At 37.9% G+C, this 21,371-nt stretch overlaps 1 protein-coding gene across 7 annotated transcripts in view; it reads right to left on the minus strand.

Annotated features, from left to right (window-relative positions):
- The window catches only part of LOC126188175 (protein NDRG3), a 491,060-nt gene that overhangs the window by 40,618 nt on the left and 429,071 nt on the right, over positions 1–21,371 (minus strand). For all 7 annotated transcript variants that reach the window (XM_049929694.1, XM_049929691.1, XM_049929690.1 and 4 more), the window contains 3 exons: positions 20,959–21,105; positions 19,429–19,698; positions 13,198–13,282 (listed from right to left, as the gene is read on the minus strand). In XM_049929694.1, coding sequence (XP_049785651.1) covers positions 13,198–13,282; positions 19,429–19,698; positions 20,959–21,105 — 502 coding nt within the window. The remainder of the gene's footprint in view (positions 1–13,197; positions 13,283–19,428; positions 19,699–20,958; positions 21,106–21,371) is intronic.

Genomic DNA, 21,371 nt, shown 5'->3' on the forward strand with positions numbered 1-21,371 from the left:
TTTAGGGACTGATGACCTTAGCAGTTAAGTCCCACACACTACCATGAATGGCTGATAGTATGTATATAGTGAAAATCCCTGGAGTAAAACAAATGCTACTGTTCATGAATTGTGCATACACACACATGCACACAAATTATTTGATAGTGACTCTAGCTATTTAAACTCTTGTTCTTTTTCCCAGCCTGAGTATACACTGTCACAGCCATCTTCCTCCCCTCCCCACCTCCCCCACACTCCATACTCATACTCATGCTCTCTCTCTTTCTCTCTCTCTCTCTCTCTCTCTCTCTCTCTCTCTCTCTCTCTCTCTTTTTCAGCAGCTGTGGTAACACTCTTTCTGAGAGTTTCTGCAACTGTGAGTGTTTTTTCAGTATCTGTCTGTGTCCATGTAGAATTGTGTGTGCTTAGATTGGAAACAGTTGGGTAGACTGTTAGCCGGGTGCAAGTCTTCCGATTTGACGCCACTTTGGCGACTTGCACATCAATGGGGATGAAATGTTGGTGATCAGGACAACACAACACCCAGTCCCTGAGTGGAGAAAATCTCCAACTTAGCCAGGAATCAAACCTGGGTCCTTAGGATTGACATTCTGTCGTGCTGACCACTCAGCTACCGGGGGCGGACTTCTGTTACATGTTTTGATACATCATCCATCAATCTGCTGCAGGAGAGCGTTGATTTTAATTTTTCCCCATGGTATTCATCCATTTGTTTCAGTATGTATAACAGAGAAGTAATTGGGTGTGTTGAAACGCTATAAAAAACTTAAGATTTTCACACTACTGATATCACATCTAAATGACTATTTCACATTGCTGTTCAATGCCACTTCAAAAAGTGCTCATAAATGATCAGCAACCATTCAACGCACTTGTGGACGTATATTATGAATATCATTTCCTGTAACTCATTAAGATGAATAGGTTATTAGTGTCACAACACAAACTTTGATTCGACAGATATATGGAAAGAAATCAATGAAGCCCTTTTCAAAGGAATTATACTGGCAGTACTTGACAGATTTAGAGAAACTAAAATCTGGAACACTGCACGAGAATTGCGCAAATCGTGGAGAGAGTGGATGAGGGAAAGGAGGGGTGGGAGTGGGGGGGAGATCATAAAATGATGAAATGATTGTATAGACATCTTACTATAACAAGTATAGTTCCCCTACTACATATGCCAGTTTTGTAATGCTTATTGAATTTTTCATTGCAACACATCATCAAATACTATAATACTGTGGTCTACTAAACCAAACATTAAAAACTAAATATAAAATATAAATATAATGTCTCATTTTTAACAAAAAATGTTATCGTTGTATATGTATCAAAACCTGTATCATGCATATGATCAGTGAATGAATGAATGTTCCTGCAAAAAATTTCAAATTTTCATGTAGCTAATCATGTCCACAGAAAGGATTGCCAAATGGCAAAACATTAAATGAAACCATATACTGACATTACAAGAAAATGAGACCAATAAACTCTGAAAAAAAGTAGAACATTTTCTGAACTTTTGAGATTTATTAGTATTCATTAGTATTCATTAGTATTCCTTTATCCCAGCATGAAGGAAGGAACACATAGAAAATGTTGTGGGGAAGGCTAACTAAAGACTGCATTTTATTGGAATCTTCCCTTGAAATTCCAATCACCAACTTTCTCCTCCAAATGCAAAAATATTTTGTTGACACCAACCTTCATAGGGAGAAATTATCACCACAATAAAATAAGGGAAAGCAGAGCTCATACGGAAAGATATAGGGGTTCCTTCTTTCTGTGCACTGTACGAGATTGGAATAATAGAGAATTGTGAAGGTGGTTTGACGAAACCTCTGCCAAGCACTTAAATGTGATTTGCAGAGTATCGATGTAGATGTAGATGAAGTAGAACCTTCTGGGATGGAGAACTGATCAAGAAATACACAAAGAAAACTGTTATAAATTATTTCATATGCAACGCTACTATCACAATGGCTATTACTGAAACTCAAAATAATCAGATATAAACTAAAGCAACAAAATTAAAATTTGATTATATACCAGCAAAACAGAAAAGAGAGTTTGAAAAGCATAGGAGTCTCATACCACATTAAAATCATTTATCAGACCAGAACCTGAAACTTAGTATTTTCTTTTCACTGTACTCGCCTCGCCAATTCTAAATTTTACATGGCCTTCATGGCTTGCATAGTTTTGGTTTTTTTTTTTTCATCAGAAACTTCTTTCTCAGTACTCTTCTGTCCACATGAAATTGCTACCTACAGTCACCTATGAAACACAGATATAAATAAACCTACATTCACAGTGCAGTTCAGCAGTGCACACTATGTCCAATTGTAGAGAGGGCAATGCATTTTTTGCACACAGTTCTGTCTGTCAAAATACCTCAAAAAGTGAATTTAAGCTTAGACCATGATCAAATTGTCATTTTTGGAAAGAACTGTTGTCAGTAAGGGAAGTTGCTCACCAAACTGGTATTCAGTGCACCAACATCATTCAGGCATGAAGCCGCAATCATGAGACACAAAGTGACAAAGCTTTTGACTATTAGTGATGACCCACTGTTAACAACACCAGCTGATGACCACTATATACAAAATACAACTTGTAGGCATTTTGAGGAGACACAGAATAACTGCATCTTGCCTTTTTGGAGGCAACTGTGAGGATGGTGTTTACCCAGAAAGTATGCAACCCTCTGCATATGACTAATTTGGTCTGTAGGCATTTATGAACAATAGTACAAACCCTCCAGCACTGTGGTGCATGGGAAAGATTGGTAACATGTATTAACAGCATTGGATTCTCTTCATCAGTGACTGTAGGATTTGTCATAGAAGAGTGTGGCGTCAGTCCAATACCAATGTCCATCTCAGGCATGCAGCACTGAGGGATCATCAGGGAGGTGAGTCAGCCATCATGCTATCATGTACAGATGTCAAACTTCTTTCGTCATGATCTATGGTAATTTGTGCCCGTGGGGTATCAGAACTGAATCCCACAATTTCTTGTCCAGCCACAAAAACATTATTTTGGAAATGGATTCATCTTTCAAAATAATAATGCTCAAGAACAATCCATCCACTTCATGAACACCTTTCTCCAGGAGGCCTGAGTCATCGGGATTGCAAGGCCTGTGCTATCTGCTGACTTGAACCCAACTGATCACACTGAGGACCAGCTGGAACATGCAGTGCATTGTTGTAGGTGTCATTGGCATACAAAGGCTGATTTCAAAATGACTGGCATCAAACAGTGATATAGGTTCGAGCAGCATATTTCAACCACCTTGCAAACAGCATGCCAAAGAGAGTGCAAGTATGGAGTAATGAGGTACTGAAGGTTACCCAACAGCAGATTTTGATTTCACAAATGTACACTTTGAAACATGGTGTCTTTATTTTGGTTATTGCTTTGTTTCTATTTCACAGTAAATTCCTTCACTCCCTTGTCTCCTTGCATCCAAGTCCTCACACAGTCACAGATATATTGGTGTGAAAGTGGTTCTGAGCCATTTATGTCCATGCACAGGGTAGAATTAAGGATATATTGGTCAATGGACTTTATAACTTACTCTGTACAATATCTGCACTTGTTTCTATGGAAGAATATAGCACTTCCAAAAGCTTCAGTACACTCTTTTTTACACGTCATTAGCATTATGCTATTTGGAAAGACAATATATGAAAAGGTCTGTGCATAACACATGTTGCTTATTAAAAGTTGTATTTAAGGTCTCAGTGTTTTATAATCCTAAACCATAAAAAATATTGTTTTATGCACTTAGACAATTAATGAAAAATACTTTACACTTCCTCCTCCAAAGTATGCAGACATCTATTAGTGGACATGTGGGATTTATCCACCCTTTGGCTTTTAAGACAGCTTGAATTCTGTTAGTCTGAGTGTCTACAGAGGAATGGCAGCCCATTCTTCCTCAACAGCCAAAACCAGAGAAAGTAGTGATGTTGATTGCTGGTATCTGGAGCAAAGTTGACAGTCTAATTCATCACAAAGGTTAAGACTCTGGACAAGCCAGTCCATTTCAGGAATGTTATTGCCATAAATCATTTGCTTCACAGATATTGCATTATGACAGGGTGCATTGTCATGCTTATACAAACATCATCTCCAAGCTGTTCCTCTACTGTATGCAGCACACAATGCTGTAAAATGTGTTCATTTCTTTCTGAATTTAGCATTGTAGTTTGTAAGTGCAATACGAGGACAACACCCAAGCCACTAAAACCACCACCATACTGTAATACCACCTCCTCTGTACTCCACTGTTGGCACTATACACAATGGCACATAACATTCTCCATGAATTCTCCAGACCTGAACCTTTCCATCAGACTGCCATACGATAGAAGGTGAGTCATCACTCCTAATCACTTGTTATCAGTCACTCACTGTCCAGTGGTATCATTCTTTACACCACTTCAAGCATTGCTTAGCAGTGACTAGTGACTTATGAGGAGCTGTTCGACCATTGTAAATTCATTCTTTCCCCTTACTATGCAGAGTCGCCTGCCGGTAGTGCTTTGCAACTCACAAGTGATTCCTTCTGCTGATTTCTTTTTACAACCACCCTCCATAATATTCAACTGTCCCTGTCCATCAGTGCACAAGGTCTGCCAAGTTTAGATGCGGTTATTCCTTCACATTTCTGTTTCATAATTACATCACCAACAGAGTTGACTTGGGTAGTTTTAGAAAGGCTGAAGTGTCCCTCATGGATTTGTTTCTCTAGTCACATCCAATGACTGCTCCACATTCAAAGTCACTAGGCTCTCCTGTTGTTACTGCTTCTCTACTGATGGCACAGTACTTCCCATCTCCTTTTATACTGGCAGGTTCACATTTCATGACATGTAGCAGTGAATTTTACATTAGATAGGGGTGTCTGGATACTTCAGATGAGATAGTATATATATTACGCAATATCGGTATTCTGTAATAGGCATAACACTATACTCGACATAAGCAAATGTAACCCTCATGGAAAACATTTCTTTAATAACATATATGAAAGATTTATATTGTCTGTCAACATATGCTCTGTTACTAAGATACTACTCAAGTTATTGTTTACGTATGTTGCATTTAATCTTTTATGAAAGACTGAGAAAAGTTGGAACACAGCAGTAAACCTTTTTCATGCAACAGTCAGGTTGTGAATTGGTTAAGTCCCTTGTTCTATTCAAATGCAAAAGTGCCACCAACATTACACCTAAGACTATGAGAGGATATGAGGGGAGAGGTATAGGAGGAATAAAACTAACTAAATTGTGAACCGAGTACATAGGTTCTCCTGTTTTGTTGAAATGAGAGTTTCTATAAGAAGTCATCAAGCTCCAATTAGATGATAGGGACCTTAATTCAGTCAAACAGATTTTAGAATTCAAGAAAATGACAGAACTTAAATTTTAGTTAGAATGGACCTGCATCAGAACATGACTTACAAAAGTCATGAATTTGACACAAAAGCCACAAAGGTAATTCACATTCAATGTTGTGAATGACTAGAAAAGGAATATTGATATATGAGTACACATGACATACAGAGTGGAAGAAAAATGTAAGAAATATATATTAACACACTTATTAGACACAGAGCTTAGATTCGACAAAAAAGTTGCAGGAAATACCTGACTTTTCTTTTTTTAATTTTTTATTATTTATTTATTTTAATTCTCATGTTGTGAATGACTAGAAAAGGAATTTTGTTATGTGAGTACAATGACATACAAAGTGGAAGAAAAATGTATGAAATATATATCAACATACTTATTAGACACAGAGCTTAGATTCAACAAAAAAGTTACAGGAAATAGCTGACATTTTTTTTTAATTTTTTTATTATTTATTTATTTTAATTCTTACTTGTTCCCATGAAGTGATTTCTGGAAAATGCAGGAAACCCTAGAGATTTGAACCCCCGTTCTCCTAAACATGACTTTTATGCCTTACAATCTGCACCACCTCACTCAATTACATGGAAAGTGTCATACATCCCAAATTGAATGTATTGTGTATCAGTCGGCTAGGCATACAGCCTAAGGTGAACACAATGACCAACTTGTAAATTAAACTCTTTTATTGTATTTTTCAGTCTTGGATCTCAAAAATAGCATCATAAGTAGGTTTGACTTGCAATGTCACAATAAACATGCTGGTTCACATTACTCATCATTTGAATGAGAGGTAACCTATCCCCAATGTTATTCATTCTTCTCATTGAGCATGCTATAAAGAAACCAAGGAGAAAACTGGAAAGGGAATTCGAGTTCAAGGAGAAGAAATTAAAACATTTCAGATTTGCAGGTGACATTGTAATTCTGTCACAGATGGCTAAGGACATGGTGCAACAGTTTAACAGGTGAGTAGTGTCTCAGAAAGAAGTCATTTGATGAACATCAACACAAGTAAAAGACAGGTAATAGAATGCATTCAAATTAAATCAGGTGATACTGAGGGAATTAGATTAGGAAATAGTAGATGAGTTTTGATATGTGGGAGCAAAATAACTGAAGGTATCTGAAACTAGAAAGGATATAAAATACAAACTTCGCAAAAATTGACATTTTGTCTTCAGAGAAAATCTGTCATCACTTTTATACAACATTGCTTTCATTTTTAAAATGGTTGATTTTAATTCAACAAGAACCATCTTCAGATCTTATTGTAACTGTTACAGGAGCAACTTGTCCAATTATCAGCAAAATTACATTCTGTGTCACAACATAAATATTACAAGTTTTCAGAAGCTCTACTGTAGATGCAGAACATCTGAGAAGTCTGGAAGGTAAGAGAGGAGTACTGACACACGTAAACAGGAGTGAGCAGGTCATAAGTCACACAGGATGGATCAATCAGTAGAGTACTTGATTACAAAAGGCAAACCTCCCAGGTTTGAGTCCCTATCCAGAACACAGCATTAATATGCCAGTGCACACTCAGCTATGAAATGAAAATTCATTCTGATTGAGTCTCTCATATTATCACACGCACACTGATGTTCAACTGATTGCTTAATCAGATGCGGGAAGTGGTGACAAGCAGCACAATTTCTGGCCATGAACTGCTGTAAGCATAGATCAGTAACCCAGTTAAGGGAGATGAGAACAATAATAAACAGGACAAATGAAGTTTCATGAAAGATGTGTCACTCAACTCATAAGCAGTGTTTCATGAACCAGAGAATCAAATTCTTTCCAAAAGTAAGGATAATACTTTCAGTTTTAAAACACAACTAGCACAGATAAACAACTTTTGAACTGGGTAATTGAGTTGGACATGGACGACACTGAAAGTGATCTCAGTGTCCTTCAGTCCAAATCTGTCTGAGTGAATACACTGTATTCTTCCCCATAAAGTTGCATTTTTATTGGAAAACAGCCGATTTTTAGTTGATCATTTGTCCATAAATTTTCCTTAGAAAGACCTTCTTTATGTACACTAATATGACTATCAGATTGAATGTCAACCTTCTGTCCTGTTCCCCCTCTCCCAATCAACAATAGTTTGCTACTATTGGTCACTGCTCAAGTTACAGTATGTTATTCACAATGGCACTGGCTTCATCAGTTAGAAGTTTATATGAATACATTGCAGCAATGACCTAATTGTTTGCTACCTGAATGCTTATTTTGTTTGAAAAACTGTCATGCAAATCTCAATCAATGAAAGTTTTTTGAGGTGATCTTCCTCAGTCTTCAATAATCTCTCTTACAGTTTTCTTTATCACATATGACATTTTCCTGCCACTGTAACTTCAGAAGTATTGGGCTTATTACATCACACTATACACTAGTCTATATTAAATTTGTTGCATCTTAATATGTGTGATTAATCTTTCATCTCTGTAATACCCCTGCTTTGAGATGAAAGTAAGATGAACAAACACATTCTCAAATGTGCCTGACAATAACTGTGTTTAAGTGTACCATTACAAAACAAATACTGGGCTAAAAGAAGAGTGCTTCCCACAATTTAATCAATTTAAATATTTGCTTCATTACAGTGCTCAACAAATTATAAAGTGCTACCACAGTCACATCAACACTAAATCACCGCACTTCAACCAGAGATAGAAATTGCATAAATCAGACAATGTATACATTCCTGATGTTCTAGTGAGCAATACTGGAATCAAAAACAGTGGAGCTTTACAAATAATATGAACCAGGACTTGTAGCTTTGTAGAAAAAATTCAATTGTATGCAGATAACACTGTGAACAAAAGGTGTTATTCATGCTCTGTAGAGGAATCCACTCAATTATGTGTATACTAGCAATTTACTGATGCATCACAGGATAAACCCTAACACCACTGACAAAATTTTGAAGTTTGTTCATGAATTTTTTCTGAGCATTTTGGTGGCTCAATACAGAGTAATAGTGCAATGATGATTCATTTGGTTTATTATCCCAGTTACAATTTTTCTTTGAAAATGCCTTTGTAACAGTGAGAAAGCAATACACAAATATCTATTTTCTTAAAGGCACCTAGGTACAGATATAAAAGCACTAAGATGTCATTGCCATTTCTTTGTGATCAGCTCAGTATAACTGTTGCACTGATCCTCAGTTGCATTCAATGAAGCCATACACAAGGTGTACATCACCTCGATCTTGAGCAGTAGACCTACCCACACTGCTGTGCATCAGTCTTAATGTACAACTAACCCTGCATACTCAGGCTGTACTGAACATAAGCCTAAAGGTGACAAGGAAAGTGGTCATAGCTGTTGTCAACAGGAAGTACTGTGAATGAATGAAACAAGTCTTTTTCTAAACAAGAGACACAGTGCATACTACTGACCTTTGAAGCATTGTGCAAATATTTTTATTGCAACACAGACATAGTAATTAAGGTAAGAAATCAAATGAAATGCAGTTACTCTATAATGAACCTTCAGAGAGCATGGGTCTCTTACCTCAAAATACCCAGAAAATACACTCCTGGAAATTGAAATAAGAACACCGTGAATTCATTGTCCCAGGAAGGGGAAACTTTATTGACACATTCCTGGGGTCAGATACATCACATGATCACACAGACAGAACCACAGGCACATACACACAGGCAACAGAGCATGCACAATGTAGGCACTAGTACAGTGTATATCCACCTTTCGCAGCAATGCAGGCTGCTATTCTCCCATGGAGACGACGTAGAGATGCTGGATGTAGTCCTGTGGAACGGCTTGCCATGCCATTTCCACCTGGCACCTCAGTTGGACCAGCGTTCGTGCTGGACGTGCAGACCACGTGAGACGACGCTTCATCCAGTCCCAAACATGCTCAATGGGGGACAGATCCGGAGATCTTGCTGGCCAGGGTAGTTGACTTACACCTTCTAGAGCATGTTGGGTGGTACGGGACACATGCGGACGTGCATTGTCCTGTTGGAACAGCAAGTTCCCTTGCCGGTCTAGGAATGCTAGAACGATGGGTTCGATGACGGTTTGGATGTACCGTGCACTATTCAGTGTCCCCTCGACGATCACCAGTGGTGTACGGCCAGTGTAGGAGATCGCTCCCCACACCATGATGCCGGGTGTTGGCCCTGTGTGCCTCGGTCGTATGCAGTCCCGATTGTGGCACTCACCTGCACGGCGCCAAACACGCATACGACCATCATTGGCACAAAGGCAGAAGCGACTCTCATCACTGAAGACGACACGTCTCCATTCGTCCCTCCATTCACGCCTGTCGCGACACCACTGGAGGCGGGCTGCACGATGTTGGGGCGTGAGCGGAAGACGGCCTAACGGTGTGCGGGACCGTAGCCCAGCTTCATGGAGACGGTTGCGAATGGTCCTCGCCGATACCCCAGGAGCAACAGTGTCCCTAATTTGCTGGGAAGTGGCGGTGCGGTCCCCTACGGCACTGCGTAGGATCCTACGGTCTTGGCGTGCATCCGTGCGTCGCTGCGGTCCAGTCCCAGGTCGACGGGCACGTGCACCTTCCGCCGACCACTGGCGACAACATCGATGTACTGTGGAGACCTCACGCCCCACGTGTTGAGCAATTCGGCGGTACGTCCACCCGGCCTCCCGCATGCCCACTATACGCCCTCGCTCAAAGTCCGTCAACTGCACATACGGTTTACGTCCACGCTGTCGCGGCATGCTACCAGTGTTAAAGACTGCGATGGAGCTCCGTATGCCACGGCAAACTGGCTGACACTGACGGCGGCGGTGCACAAATGCTGCGCAGCTAGCGCCATTCGACGGCCAACACCGCGGTTCCTGGTGTGTCCTCTGTGCCGTGCGTGTGATCATTGCTTGTACAGCCCTCTCGCAGTGTCCGGAGCAAGTATGGTGGGTCTGACACACCGGTGTCTATGTGTTCTTTTTTCCATTTCCAGGAGTGTATAAGAGAAATTGATAGTGGTGCAAATGGCAAATTGAAACCCATATAAGAACCCATGAAGGGAAAATATAACAGAAATTGGTAATGGTGCAAATGCCGCATTGAAACCCATATAAGGACTCAAGAAGGGAATTTATTGTACAAAATGCATTTTCAAAACATTGTGTCTTCAATATTCCTAGGAATTTTTTATTCCTTCTGCATACTGATAATTGCTGTAACCCACTGATAAAATTCTTTCACCTTTCATTTCAGCAATTTATTTTCATAGGCTTCATATTTATTTTCTCATGAAGCATTTCAGAATGTAGCAATTCAGAGCAACATCTATGGTCCACCATTCATTCATTAATTAATGTAGTATCACTCATTAATGTAGTATAAATCACACTTGTTATGTATCTACACATCAATACACTTTTTACTACTATTAAAAAAAAACCTTCAAGAAGAGATGGTAATAGAGATAATTATACACCGTATACTATATTCATTTGTATGGGTAGTCTGGAATTTATTTTAAGAAGTTAACATGAATATCCTTATTATTTCTCATTCACAAAGAATAATACAGATTCAGAAGGCAAGAGAGAGATAATACCATTTTAAAAGATATTGAGGACCTTCTTTCATGCTCAAGAAATAGTGATTCCCTTCCGTTGTAAAACCAGCATTATGGAACCTAACTAAACAGAGCACAAGTAACAGTAGTGCTGTGAGTTAGAAGATTAAGATTTATTAATATTTTATTGAAAGCAGCTTACCATTACAAACATATCCTTTACACAATACATATCAGTTTTGCATGCTACAAAGTACTTGCACTTAAACAAAATAGAAATTACAAAATAATAGTGTATCAATTACTTACATATTTAGAATATTCTATATAATGTTGGCTCCACTGTAGTGTTAAATGCAAAAATCAGTGCATTCTTAAATATTACACCTTACATAGTCCAGTTATAATTATTAATAAATATAAAAACAGTTACTCATTCAAAAATTTACATTTTATGTAAACAGATCTGAAGAATTAAGTGTGATCAGTACACAAGGAACTTCCCAGTTTCAAACACTCTATCATTACATAAATATAGGATCAGAATAAACATTTTAAATTTTCAACAGCACTGAAGCAACTCAATGAACAAGTTTTAATTGTAACATGAACAGATATGGTCATAACTCCTCTGAAAGGTATACAAGGTATATCAACACCAGTAAGAAGGCATGAGGAAAGGAGGTGGGAAAAGTGGAAGACACCATTACAACATACAGTACTATTCAAACCTGAATCTAGAGAAAAGATTTCTGCTTCCCTAAAGTAATTATGTAAAGAAAGAAATTAAATGATAAGGCAAAAGGAGGAGAAACTGCAATGTTCCTGCAACTGCAGACACTGAGACTACTAAATGAGGATATAAGACCAAAACATATGGTAAAACATGACACAGCCTATTTGTTATTCTTATTGTGAAAGAGGCAACTGTCAATCTGTAACACATATCCAGCAAGAAACAGCAGCAACTCAGGCAAACATAGAGAATAACATAATATGAATATTCACAAAGACAAACAGGAGAAAATTATCACAATAGAATTTCCAGAAATGTGATCAAAAGGTTTGCTATTTGCCTATTTGCCTGTCTCAAGAGAAAGAGCCACACTGTAAAAAGGACTGACATGTGACAACTTTTCAAGATTTTTAGAAGTGAAATTTTAAGAGAAAAAAGCCTGAGGTATGCAAATGCAAATATTATTACTGACATTTCTGGTATTAGCAAAGCAGAAATTTAAATGAATATATGATTGTTAAAGAAATGACCACCATGTGAAGGGAGCAGTTTGGTATACTTCAGGAAGCAGGTTCATAACAGGGGATTAAACTGGTTGAATTTTAAAAAAATTAATAATAATGTTTCTAAATTTAAAATCAATATCAGTGTAAGTTAACTTTAAGTAAGGGTTGTCTCAGTGATGATATATGTATAATATGTACATTTTCACTTTCATGTGGGAAATAACATATTTCAGACATGTTTCTCTACTTTGTGTTAATCATTTCGATAATTATTGGCTGTTAAATACTGCAGCTGGTAAATGCGTGACAGAAAATTTCAAATGAATTAAATTTCTAACAGTACATGTTCATCTCTATACTATATTTGTCAGTTTGATTTTTCCATCTGAAACTTGTTTATGGTGTGTGACTGAGAATAACGTCTTCTTCACTATTAGTGGGTTCCTGACAGTTTGTTGGTAAGTGCTTTAATTTAAATATTTTTTGCCTCTGGAGTACCAGCATTCAGTTTATTTTGTATAAACAGACTAGAAGCTAAACTATGATTTAGGGTCTTTTTTATAATTGTATGACATTACTTTTTTTAGTCTCACTACATAAAACAATAATATGCCACTTTCACCCTCTCTGTTGCAGTTAAGTTTCAAATTTATAGCTCTCAGTGTTATTATTTTCTGTGACTGCAATTTCGAGTATTCTGAGAACATAGATAATTTTATAATTTCTCACAACAGAATATCGTTATTTGACTGTCACACCAAATGACTGCCATGATAATAAATTCTTCTGGTATACAAGATCTCAAGCTGATATACACACTGTTCACATACAAACTGCATGTAAACTTCAGCTGACAGGCAGAAAGAACTAAGGAATAAACAAAGATCTGGATTCTGTGGATTCATGTAGTTTACATTTAAAAAATAAAGGTAGTCCATAAAGGTATTTTGACTAGCTGAAGGTTAATGGGTGTGAAATTTGCTCCCATCACTTACCATATCCCTGCCCCTGAAGGAACAGACGGAATGCTTCACTGACCTTCCCCGGTTGTTCTTCTAACACCATTCCACAGTCTTGTATCTGTCAACATAGAAGAGAAATGTTGTCACTGAAGTACATATTTGAGGGTTAGTCAAAGTTTCTCACATCTGTGATAGCAAAAGACTACACATGACATCTAAATACGTCATTCTACGGACTCTTAGTATGCTCAATTTAGATGACATAACAGTGACTGAAGAGTACAATGAATTTATTTGCCAATTCACCTTGAAAAATAAGCATCACAAAAAAGAAATTACAGCCAAATAAGCACAGAAACGTTATGCCTGAAAAATTGTAGTAAACTAACACAGAAACAAAAATTGATAGAAAATGCTTGATTTTTAATCAGAAACAAGCTGGAAAAGTGGAGGTTCAATGCTAGATGAAATTCTACTCTTCAGCAATTAAACACAGAACTGACTCAGGTTAGTGGAACATGGACTTAATACTCCATTCCATTCCCATCTTCTGTCAGGCAAGCAACAGCTGATTCAAAGCTGATTCAAAGCCTTACTGCTATATTTTTGTTGGTTTGTATATCTGCAGCTGTCTGATAAGTAGATCTTTCTATCTTTTTTTGATTTCATATAAAAATAGTCTTTAACAAAAATTGTCTGATGTTTATAAAATAATTTATTAGCCTGATAATTCTCTAAAATCCTTCGGTTTATAATTTTGAAAAATTCTAACACATTCAAAGCAAGAGAGCAACTCAGGGGTAAAAAAAATTGACCTTTAGCATTACTACTGTCCAACACATGAATGATGGCAGTTCACCCAGATTGAGGCACTGATGGGGATTGCAGTGTTGCCGGTTCCAAGTAACAGATGTGGTAGGTGTTATATGTGCTTTGCACTTGAAGGAGGCGTGCATTCTGCACATTATGTCTTTCACTTGCTTACATAGAATTTGTCGCTTACCACTAACATCAGTGACAACTCACAACAAATGGAACAAAAATTTACTAAATAATTTGCTACAATCCCATTTAATGTTCGTATTGGCCGCAAAATTCGCAGCAGAGCACTCTGAACCCTACTGAATGCTCAATGGCTGTTGAAGAATGTGCAATGTAGGTGCACATAACAAGGCTTATCTCAACCATCATCGTTCATGACCCCACCTATAAATAAAAAGGCAAATAAAAATAGTGGTGGAAATGAAATTCATTAGTTGCAGAAATATCAACACTTCAGAATCGTTGGCCACCAAATTAAATTCATTCATTGATTCACTCTTCCATCTAATCCCCCCCCCCCTCCCCCCTAATGTGAAGGACAACCCCATGTTCATTTTACAAAGCATCATGAGAAAGAAAGTTGCAAAATATTGTCAGATTCAAGCTTGTGTGACACCTGACTGTAAAGAGTAGCTAGCAATGAATAAATAAATTCACATTTACATCTTTTCTAAAAGTTAGCTGCCAAATATGACAAGTACATGCAAAATATAAGAGACTTTTCAGATTTGGAGGCAGCTGTAATGTGATAATGATGGTAATTGCTCTTCGGCAATGGTGCAACAAAGCACTATGTAGAGTTAATCAATGGGGTTCCTCTTCCAGGCTAATTAGCACATACTATGAAAATGTCAGTCATTTCAAACCAAACTCATGCTTTCCTTGCACGGCATTCTAAAAACCAAGAATGAAGGTAATCAGATGCATTCAGTATTCCTTGACTTCGAAAAACATTTGACCCAGTAACATGGCAACACTTATTGACAAAATGAAAACTGTAAAAGGTATCAAATTAAATTTCAGATGTCTTACTAGAGAGGATGCAGTGTGTTATCTTGGATAGATAGTCACAGAAGATGCAGAAGTAATTTCAGGCATACCCAGGGAAATGTGTTGGAACCCTTGCTGTTCATATTATACATTAATGGTCTGATGGGAAATATTAACAACAATTTAAGAATTTTTCGTATGATGCAGTTAGCTATAATAATGTAATACCTGAAAAAAGCTGCATACATGTCCAATCAGATCTTGGAAAGATATGGAAGTGATACAAAGATTCCCAACTTGTTTTAAGTGTCCAGATAAATTAAACTGTGACACTTCACAAAAAACAAAATGTAGTACGACTACAACATAAATGAGCCACTCTTGTAATCAGTCAACTTCTATAAATATCTGGGTGAACAGTTTGTGGGAATATGAAATACACTCCTGGAAACTGAAATAAGAACACCGTGAATTCATTGTCCCAGGAAGGGGAAACTTTATTGACACATTCCTGGGGTCAGATACATCACATGATCACACTGACAGAACCACAGGCACAGGCAACAGAGCATGCACAATGTCGGCACTAGTACAGTGTATATCCACCTTTCGCAGCAATGCAGGCTGCTATTCTCCCATGGAGACGATCGTAGAGACGCTGGATGCAGTCCTGTGGAACGGCTTGCCATGCCATTTCCACCTGGCGCCTCAGTTGGACCAGCGTTCGTGCTGGACGTGCAGACCGTGTGAGACGACGCTTCATCCAGTCCCAAACATGCTCAATGGGGGACAGATCCGGAGATCTTGCTGGCCAGGGTAGTTGACTTACACCTTCTAGAGCACGTTGGGTGGCACGGGATACATGCGGACGTGCATTGTCCTGTTGGAACAGCAAGTTCCCTTGCCGGTCTAGGAATGGTAGAACGATGGGTTCGATGACGGTTTGGATGTACCGTGCACTATTCAGTGTCTCCTCGACGATCAACAGTGGTGTACGGCCAGTGTAGGAGATCGCTCCCCACACCATGATGCCGGGTGTTGGCCCTGTATGCCTCGGTCGTATGCAGTCCTGATTCTGGCGCTCACCTGCACGGCGCCAAACACGCATACGACCATCATTGGCACAAAGGCAGAAGCGACTCTCATCGCTGAAGATGACACGTCTCCATTCGTCCCTCCATTCACGCCTGTCGCGACACCACTGGAGGCGGGCTGCACGATGTTGGGGCGTGAGCGGAAGACAGCCTAACGGTGTGCGGGACCGTAGCCCAGCTTCATGGAGACGGTTGCGAATGGTCCTCGCCGATACCCCAGGAGCAACAGTGTCCCTAATTTGCTGGGAAGTGGCGGTGCGGTCCCCTACGGCACTGCGTAGGATCCTACGGTCTTGGCGTGCATCCGTGCGTCGCTGCGGTCCGGTCCCAGGTCGACGGGCACGTGCACCTTCCGCCGACCACTGGCAACAACATCGATGTACTGTGGAGACCTCACGCCCCACGTGTTGAGCAATTCGGCGGTACGTCCACCCGGCCTCCCGCATGCCCACTATACGCCCTCGCTCAAAGTCCGTCAACTGCACATACGGTTCACGTCCACGCTGTTGCGGCATGCTACCAGTGTTAAAGACTGCGATGGAGCTCCGTATGCCACGGCAAACTGGCTGACATTGACGGCGGCGGTGCACAAATGCTGCGCAGCTAGCGCCATTCGACGGCCAACACCGCGGTTCCTGGTGTGTCCGCTGTGCCGTGCGTGTGATCATTGCTTGTACAGCCCTCTCGCAGTGTCCGGAGCAAGTATGGTGGGTCTGACACACCGGTGTCAATGTGTTCTTTTTTCCATTTCCAGGAGTGTAGTAATGATCATATAGGCTCAATTATAGGTAAAGCATGTGGCAGACTTTGGTTCACTAGTAAGATGTTGAAAAAAAAAGCAGTAGCCTACAAAAGAGATTGCTTACAAAACAATCATCCTGTTCATCCTAGAATACTGTTCAAGTGTGTGGAACTCATATCAAATACAGTTACAAAACCACTTTTAACTATTAATTCAACTTATAGGCTCAGACTTGTGGCAGTCAGATAAAAATAATTTTCTGTTTCGTCCCCATTAATATAGCAAGTATATGAAGTTCAGCAGCAGAAATAGGATGAAATGTGGTGATTTTAAATAAGCATTTCCAAAATGGTAGTAAAATTTATAATTATCATTAATCAAATTGCATTACATGATTCTACTAATAAATATAAAATCTTGAAATTATAAGTTTAATCTTAATGAAGTTCATGAGCATAGTCAAAGGCATGTTCAAATAATAATCCAGTTATAACAAATCTATGAAGAAAAGTGTGGTGGGATGCTCTGCTCACTATAAGATAAGCAGCCAAACAATAAAAGACTACATACATTCAGGAGCATATATAACTACAAAGCAATTAAGTGTGTTTCAAAAGTGTTTCTCAACAATGATAAAGTTTGATTGTATAGATATAAATCAAACTTACTGTGCTGTAATCAGTTACATAAATTAATTAAATAAATTTTCTTGGACAACTGAAAATGATAAATAAATAGTCATGCTATTTTACTACCAAAAAGTAAAGATGTAGATGACAGGAATGAGAACTTTTAACAACTACATTTGATAGTAAAAATTTCAATTTGCATATAAGTATGATATAATCAAATAAGTTCAAAGTAACACAGAATGTTTTATTATTAGCTGGATAATTACACACAAAGAACTGGCTTCATTGTAGAAGCATGGAAAAGAAATCAGCATTCCTCTGCTCACTAACCTATTATTCTAAGTCAAATCATAAAAAGCATTAGTTACAGCGAGACAGAATATTATATGAGGTGCTGAGAATCACAAGGGCGTAAAGCAACCCATTGTCAAATTTGAGAATGTAGCATCTGTTAATCTTATGGCAAACCAGTTTTGCCAATGCTGTAGGCCCACATCGTACATACAAATGAAAAGGTGTCTCACGGATTTCTCTGATATTCACTTTGATATGGGCCCAAAGCACAAAGAACAATTTTGTTGCTCTGTGCTACTCATTTGTTATCTAAGGTTTCCAACATAATTTAGTGTCTACAGCATGCATGAAGTAGTACTTTGTAATTGGAGGTATTTTGGCAGTTTTATCTAAACTTCATGCACAAAACATACTTAATGAAATTGGTGATAATGAGGTCCATGAAGTGTTAGAATAGATCATAATTGTGTGTACTGTGCATTTAATATCTGTTCTTATATTGTGATTTTAGTTTCACATTAATTACACACTTTACAGCTGTCAAAAATACTATTATCACTAGTTTATAAATAGAAATTTTGTGATTAACATTAATAATACACATAACCCTAAATGGGTACACTATTTTTTCTTGGGAAATATAGATTGTTGGGACATGATTAAAAAACAAGTCAGACCTTGAGACCACCAGTTTGTCTACAAGATTGATTTTCACAAAAATCTATTTTTTCTCAAAACTTGCATCTGTGCTTTGGACCCTTATGGTTCCCAGTGCCTCATATAAAATAAATTATGATAAAAATTTCTGACTACCAGTTTCGTAAACTTATTAACAAATGGAAATTTGAAATTATTATTACAGTAATAGAATGAGTCATGTAAGTTAGCTTTGGGCACATCATCCTTATTAGCACAAGAATTATGATTATTATTGTAATCATGCAGACAGCGCTACAGTGATTTCCCAATTATAGAATGGTCTATTAGTGAACTGTATCTTGTGTATGGGTATACCTTGCAACAAGATAATTTGTATCAGAATATGTGTGCAGATTTCTGGCACACTGAATATGAGCAAAGAGAGGTTAAGCAACCTAGACTGTACTGTAGCAGTTTTAATGAAAGTGCAGTGATGATCACTGAGTCTCATGTTGACTAGGTCAATAGGCCTATTTGATAAATTATTTTTGAAGTCATTCTGAGACTTGAAAACTGAAAATCTGATATGAAGAAAATGTCACCAAGTACAGGAGAGTTCACCTCTAGGCACACTCAATTACATGAAAAATAAAAGAGTTGTTTGATTTTAATTGATCCCAGAAATTTTAGTGCTGGTAAGATGAGAAGGGCAGGACAGTGGTGGGGTAGGACATAATAATTATAATTAAAGATGAATGGGAGTTTTATGCAGGCAATGCTTATAACTTGTCTGTCTAGAATATAGTAACAGGACTTTTCTGGGATAACACTTTTTCTCTTTGTGTGTGTACACAGGTAGTGAGTCATTTATATTCCCAGCAATTTATTTCAGGCTACTGATGTATGTGTACTGTATGTGAAATTAAATAAATGGATGAAGCATTAAAGAGTTTCTCTCTATTGTTATATTGTAGGCTATACTTTAGCATCAAACTATTAACTACCAGTGTTAATGTCTTCCACAAAATATGTGATGGTACAGAGTGACTACCTTCATCCAAGAGGAGTTAGTTGGATCCAGTCTTCCATTAAGTGTGACAGTGTCTTCCACATGGGGTGAAAGAGCACCTGTGATGTTCATGACAGGCATTGACAGTGTGCGCGTCTCCTTCTTGCGAGCTGGGTCAAGTTCACGTACAATGTTGAGGTCTGTGCGGCGAATGTAGCTATCAATGAACAATGCCAAGTTCACAGGGTTGACACGATGTTCAAAGTAACTACGATATACTTGTGTCAAGTCATGATTACGTTCTTCTGTACCCTGAAATTTTAAAATTAATCACTTTTTGATACTACACCACACAAAGGCAAGGACCTTCCACATATTCTATTATAGTCATTAAACTAATAACTAATCTATAGCTCTCTCTTTTTCTCCCCCTCCCTTGGCATGTACATGGAGTTTTCCATTAAATTATGGTACTGTATTTATATAATGTCTGGAAGTCCTGTGTGTTATATCCCTGTCATTATACTAAACACTTTTATTCCCACTCTGAATTTTTAAAACAGTGAAAGCAATTATTTCTTCTTGTTTCACTAATGTAACAGACACAGCAATCCAAAAGGCTGGATTAAATTTTCTTTGACAAAAATATGAGAAATTAATGTAGCCTGGAACTTAAATTGGGATATGAGATACATAAATTTGACAACTGAGCTTTAGATGGTCCAGTATGATAAGAATAGAGGCAAAAATACAGACTCATGGTGAACCTTATTAGTAAAGCACTTATAAGTTATAGCATAAGCAACTTGATAGTTTGAATACTTAACAATCAACTAATAATAACTCAACAGTAACTCTAGTTTTACGTGTTTAAAATTGGTGATTCTATATAACTTACAACATTTTCTAAGCATTGGTAATGTATTTGGTAGTTAATAATTAAAAACTTGGAGAACTATATGAGACAACAGATATATTTTTGTACAGCTTCCCTGAGTTATTAAAGAATACTTTACACATATTCATTTCTCACATTATAAAATTCTTTGTTGGTACATTGGTCGTATGAAGTAACAGCAAATATTCTATCTGATTCACGTAATTATGTGCAATCTAAGTTGGCATAATAATACCATTATATTTCTGAAGCAGCTCAACATTATAATTTGTATCTTTTTGTAATGTGCTGCCTACTCCCAGTAACAGTTATTGTTGCAGTAATATAATCACTACCTAAGAAAGGAATAATGCTACCGGTGTTTTGTTAACTTTCAGTGATCATTTTATTCAGCGTACATAGAATCTGTACTGCAGTACAGCCTGGTTTACAAAAAGTAAATGGAAGAGTAACTGTTGGTTAGCAACTTCCACCTTTGCAACACATTTGTGAATGAAAGCACTACACTATCATCACCCAGCCTGCCAGTTTACATTACTTTGAATTCATACCAATCTGTAATTATAACAAATCATTTGTCTTTTGGATGAATAGATTACTCTTTTTCTCGGTTGCAGCTACTTTATTTTGATTTATAATAAATGCTACACTATCCTTTAGAATGATGAACTTACTCTTCCAAAATGATGCCACATAAGGTAATCAAGTACACCCTGTGTCATTCCTTTTGAGCGAAGATGACGAGCATTCAGTTTTTGATACCCCCATTCAATCCAGCCTGCTTGAGTCGATACACAATTAACCAAACAAAGTGCTTCCACCTGTAAAAATGAGAAAGTATGAACATAAAGGGCCAATAACATATAATGAATGTAGGAAGCGGGAAGGCTGACGGATATGTGAACACAAACTTTTAGAGGTTTGAACATATACTTGGTTAAAAGAAAAAACTATACAAGGGATTCAGATTATCTTTTTAGTGTCACCTAATTGGTGTTTTGGTGAAATGACAAGTCAAATACTAAGTGTTTCACAATCAATGTTGTAGTTTACTATTTTTATTTGTTGCACTAAACTTGCTGCACAC

This window comes from Schistocerca cancellata, chromosome 5 (assembly GCF_023864275.1).
Source record: "Schistocerca cancellata isolate TAMUIC-IGC-003103 chromosome 5, iqSchCanc2.1, whole genome shotgun sequence".
NCBI classification, from domain to species: Eukaryota; Metazoa; Arthropoda; class Insecta; order Orthoptera; family Acrididae; genus Schistocerca; species Schistocerca cancellata.